This window comes from Orycteropus afer, unplaced genomic scaffold (assembly GCF_000298275.1).
Source record: "Orycteropus afer afer isolate SDZICR_OR568_19922 unplaced genomic scaffold, OryAfe1.0 scaffold00048, whole genome shotgun sequence".
Lineage (NCBI taxonomy): Eukaryota > Metazoa > Chordata > Mammalia > Tubulidentata > Orycteropodidae > Orycteropus > Orycteropus afer.
In genome coordinates, this window is record NW_006921635.1 from 13,195,963 (window position 1) to 13,201,688 (window position 5,726).

General features: G+C 49.0%; 1 protein-coding gene across 1 annotated transcript in view; it reads left to right on the plus strand.

Annotated features, from left to right (window-relative positions):
- Positions 1 to 5,726, plus strand: part of SRRM4 (serine/arginine repetitive matrix 4) — a 129,875-nt gene that overhangs the window by 119,788 nt on the left and 4,361 nt on the right. Inside the window, exon 11 of the mRNA XM_042780614.1 lies at positions 4,102 to 4,305. Within this exon, the coding sequence (XP_042636548.1) occupies positions 4,102 to 4,305 (204 nt within the window). The remainder of the gene's footprint in view (positions 1 to 4,101; positions 4,306 to 5,726) is intronic.

Genomic DNA, 5,726 nt, shown 5'->3' on the forward strand with positions numbered 1-5,726 from the left:
GGACCAAACCCGCTGGCCTGGGGGATGTCGCGCTTTCATTAGTCAGCATCTGTCACATGCTGCCTCTGGGGCTAAAGAGTAGGGTCTTCCCACTTAAACCAGAATTGGGTGAGAGGTGGTTCCCTGAAGGAAAAACCCGGATGCTGCCATCAGGAAGAGGAGAGGAGGCAGGTGGGCAAAAAACAGATGTTAGTTTTTCCAATAACCACAGGATATAGTTTCTCATTACACTGATTTTTTTAAGTCACTGTCATTTAAGTATATACCAGAGGACAATTTTAGGTAAGGGAGGATCAGGCTGCCGGAACATTTAGACTTCCCAACTCACTTGCCTGTCTGCATACACTTTATAGACAGCAGTTGCCTGCAGAAGGCCCATGGGCTGGCTACGTTCCACCAGTTCCTCCCCCACTTACTCTAACACTCAAGAAATAATAGCAAAACACGAATCACCAGGAATAATGTCACAGTAACAGCCACTAAAATGGACTGACTGCTTACTCTATACCATTCATTCAGCTGGTTCACCCCCAACCTATTTTCAAGTACCTCCCATGTCCCAGGCACTGGGCTTGGGGCTGGAGCTAGAAAAATGGCATGGTCCCATTCCTGAGCATGATGAGGCAGGTGCAGAGACGCAGGTGGGGTGGGAAGAGGTTTGCTGATGAAATCTACTGTGCTAGCAGTGGGATCTCCCTTCCTCTTGGGGTAGGGGTCTGCCTCTGTTCAGTGGACTTAGGAAAGATGGCCAAAGCCGTGGCACTGAAGCAGTTAACAGGTTCCTCAAGGACAAGCCACCCTTTGTCCCCAACACATAGCCTACTTGAGTCCTAGACTAGCTAGCAGCTTGGCATCCACATGCAGACTTGGCCTCTGGTTTGTCTGCTCCGGGACATCCCTGGCCTCAGCTCACAGTCTGGCTTGTCTGGGAGCCAGGTTGGGGCAGAGGACATGTCAGTGTCTCCAGCTAGGGAGGGGGGTGGTAAGGAATGACACGTGTCTACTGATATACTGCAGAGTTGGTAGGCAGGAAAAAGCAAGCAGAGCAATAATATCCATGATAATAATGGTCAGTTAGCCCACACCTCATGGCAACTCCATGCACAAGAGAAAGCATTGCCTGCTCCTGCACCAGCCCCATGATCGGCTGCAGATAAGACTATTGCTACCCACCAGGTTTTCACTGGCTAATATTCAGAAGCAGATCTCCAGGCCTTACTTCCTAGTCTGTCTTAGTCTGGAAGCTGTTGAAACCTGTTCAGCATCAAAGCAATATGTGAGCCTCCACAACAGATGACTAGGGGCAGCATGGACATGCACTGGCCAGGACTCACAGTCAGGTCTCCCACACGAAGGGGAAAACTGTACCTCTGAGCCACCACCCTCCCCCATGATCATAATGGCAACTAATTTATTCCTCCTTAAGGAGCTCTGGTGTTGGGGCCGACTCGACGGTACATAACAGTAACAACAACAACAACAACAAAGGAGCTCTGGTAGCGTAGTGCCTAAGGCACTTGACTGCTAACCAGAAGGCTGGCAGTTCAAACCCACCAGCCACTTCTCAGAAGGAAGGTTGGGCAATCTACTTTCATAGTGATACTGCCTTGGAAACCCAAGGAGGGGTTGCTATGAGTCGCATCCGACTCGAGGGCACATAACAACAACTACAGGCTAGGTGATATGGCAAGTGATTTCCATGCACGATCTCCCTAATTCCCCATAAAATCTTATGGGATAGGTGCTACCATAACCCTGTTTGACTGGCAGGGAAACCACCAGAGGCTCAGAGTGGTCCAGAAATGCAGTCACTAAGTGGGAGCGGCAGGATTCAAATGCCGATCTGTGTCCAGAACTAGAGGGGAAACCTGAGGGCCATGTAGCTTTACCTGGCTGATTGGACCTGTGTGGACGGCCAAATTAAATCATTTGGACTTAGCTTTTCACTTTTGAAATGTAAGTGATCATTAAATCCATGGATGTTTACCAGCCAAGAGCAGACGGGTCAATAAACATGGGCTCAGTGGAAGAGGTGTCAACTCACAATCAGGAGCAGCACACAGGCTAACGGTGGAGGAGCTGGTGTGATGGCAGGGGCGTATGTTTTGGAGTTGGACAGAGTTTGGGACTCTAGGTGGCTCTGAACAAGTGCTAACCTTTGTCTTCTCAATAAAGTGGGGATACCAGTACTACCAGCTTCAGGAGCTTGTGGGGGCCATTCAGTAAGATGATGCTTCTCACGTGCCCAGGACAGTGAAGAGGTTCAAAGAGTTTATTCCACAACTATGTATTGAGGTCCTAGTGGCGTAGTGTCTAAGGCATCTGACTGCTAACGAGAAGGCTGGTGGTTCAAACCCACCAGCCACCCCTCGGAAGAAAGACTGGGCAATCTACTTCTGTAGTGATACTGCCTCGGAAACCCAAGAAGGGGTTGCTGTCAGTCGGATCTGGCTCGACGGCAGTGAGTTTTTTAGTATACACGTAAGGAGCCCTGGTGGCAGAGAGGTGAAGCACTTGGCTTCTAACCGAAAGGTAGGTGGTTCGTACCCACCAGCTGCTCTGCAGGAGAATAATGTAGCAGGCTGCTTCCCTCATCAGGCCCTGTGCTAGGTCCTGGGATACAGTGCTGGGGAGACAAGAGTCTCGTTCCCGAGGAGCTCAGTCTCTGGTGGAAGAAGAGTAGCACAGGAGCTAAGGGCTGAGGTCTTACATCCGAGGTCACACAAGCCAGACGTAGAGGGGCATCAGAGAAGGCTCCCAGGAGAGAAAGTCTAACTACAGCCTGAAGCATGAGTGGGAGGTCAGGTGAACAGGGAGGGAAGAGTGTTCCAGCAGTAGGAATGGCCTGTCTGAGAGACAAAGGAGAGAAGAGACTCCAGGAGGAACAAGAAGCCTGGTATGGCTGCAGTCAGGGCAGGAGAGTGGCGAGAGCTGAGACAAGGGGTGGGCAGGGGTCGGGTCATAAAAGACCTTGAGAAATGTATTAACTGGATTTGAAGTTGAGCCTTGGCTCGATTCAAATGAATACGTCCTTACTCAGAACCCCACCGGAGCCTAGCATGACCCTAAACAGAGTGGGAATAGAGAAGACAGGTGGCCCTTACTATTTGGGTGATTTTGAATAAGCCTTCACCTTTCTTTGGGTCTCAGCTGTCCCATCTGCCAAATGGGCTACACCAAAATTTCCCAGACTTAAACCAACTACATGACACCTTCATGATCTTCACATATCCATTGTACTTACGGCGCTCCTCAAAAAACAAACTAAACTCACTGCCACTGAGTCCATTCCAACTGATAGCGACCCCCCATTGGGTTTCCAAGTCTGTCAATTTTGACAGAAGTAGATGCCCAACCTCCTTCTGCAGAGCAGCTGGTGGGTTTGAACTGCTGACCTTCTGGTTGGCAGCCAAATGCCTTATCCACTATGGTACTCCTACTTACTTAAATAAATTAACTTCTTATATAAATACATTTAAAGGAAATTTATAGCACTATCAGTTGTCCAAAATAGAAGACACATTAAAACAATGTATTTCATTCTAGTTACCGTTGCCTGCCCAAGGCTCCAGGCCTGAAGCCTGTGCTCTTGCACACACACTCTCTGTCTTTGGGATGAGAGCCTGTTGGCGCAATGGTTAAGCATTCAAACCTACCCAGCAGCTCTGCGGAAGAAAGGGCCAGCAGTCTGCTTAGTCCTGCTGTCCTATGGGATCGCTATCAGTCAAATCGACTCCATGACACACAACAGCACCCAACCAAGGCTTTCTCATTAATGTCATCAGGATAGAAAAAGACTTGAAAGGGCCTATTTCTTACCACATGACTTGAGGTGATCTAATGGCATGCCCATCCCCACCTGGGGCTGCACCCCACACTCTGAAACATTGGACAGTCTATTCGTAAGGTCTTATCTGTCTCTACTCCTCTCACATATATGGGCTAAGAAGTTTTTCCAGAAGAAGTTGGATGAAAAAAGGTGGACACAGGGTTCTCTGGAAGGGCATCACAGCCTAGGCACAGGTTTGGACCTGAGGACTAGCTCCAGATGCTCCCAGACCAGCAGGCAGGCCAGTGCTAACCGACCTTCTCCCTCCACAGAGGCTTCCAATCCCCGTGCCTGGAATACTCCGAGGTGAAGAAGTCCAGTCTGGTCCCATCCACAGCCCGGAGCTCCCCCACAGGAAGGTGCTCCCGCAGCTCTTCCTATATCAGCAGCCGCTCCTCCAGCCACTCCTCCCACTCCCCAAACCCCAGGGCCTCCCCCAGGTATACGCGGAGCCAATCCACCTCCTCTGGGAAAAGGTCAGTGCAAATTTAGCTTTTGCTCTTTAATGCTTAGCTCCTCTAGGAGTTTGTTAAGGTAACTGGGGAGAACTTTTGGTCACGGGGAAGAGGACTCAGACAGAGTTGAATGTGAATACACATTCCTCCCATTACTAGCTGGTGGCCTTGGGGAAGTCACGTAACCTCTCTGAGCCTCAGGTTCCTTATCTGAAAATGACAACAGTAACAATACTCACACTGGAAGATTTTTTTTTTGTTGACTGATGTGTATAAATGACTTAACGCAGTGCTTGGTATATAATGTATGCTAGTTACTATTGTTTTTGGCATGAGGACGAGCTAATGTGAACCAATTCACTGCTTCTGCATTAAGAAATTTACCCCAACACTTAGCATCCTTAAACAGGAATTATTTCCTTGGTTCACAGTTCTGTGGCCCATCAAGTAGGGCTGGGCTCAGCTGGGTGGTTGTTCTGTGCTAGCTGAGCTCACCCATGTAATTGATCAGCTCGTGGGCTGACTGGTAGCTGGCGGGACTAGGATGACCCTAGCTGTCTTCATCTCTGCTCCACGGATGTCTCATACACCAGTAGACGACTCTGGGCTTGTTTGCATGGTGCTAGCACCAGGATCCTTGGAAAGCTGGTGGAGAAAACAAGGCAGCAATGTTCTAAAGGTGGGAGGCAATAACAGAGAAGAGAGAACACTGGAAGTCGGATAGAGGTTAATGTTTTGGATACACAATAGTACAGTACAGGAATATCAAGAGCATTCGTGGGAGCCAAACAGACCTGGTCGAATCCCTTATCGGCTGCATCACCTTGAGCAAGTTCCATCACCTCTCTGTGCCTCTGTTTCCCCATCTATAGGATGGGACTGAGAATAGTACCACCCCTCAAGGGCTGTGTTGAGAAATAAACCAGAAAATGCACACGAAGCCCTGAGTTTCGGGCTTGGCACGTAATAAAATGCGTAATAATCATAGCTAACGTCTTTCACCCCTGGCTTTGTGCCAATGTGCTGAATTACCCCAATTCACTCCTGTAATTTACAACCCTATAGGGTGGTGGTTGTTCGCTGCTCTTGAGTAGACTTACAACTCATAGCAGCCCCAGTCTCATAGGGTTTTCTAACTTCTTGTTCTTATGTGCTGTGGAGTTGGATCTGACTCATTGCGACCCCTCCTTGGGTTTCCAAAGCAGTATCACTACCACGAGCCTTCTGGTTAGCAGTCATGTGCCTTAGGCACTACGCTACCAGAGCTTCTAGGCTGTAATCTTCACAAAAGCAGATTCACAGGTCTTTTCCCTCAGGAGTCACTGGGTGGGTTTGAAGTGCCAACCTTTCAGTTAGCAGCCAAGTGTTAAACCACTACCACCAAGGCTCCTTCCCTAGTGAGTAAACACTATTATCTCCATCTTACAAATGAGAAAACAGAG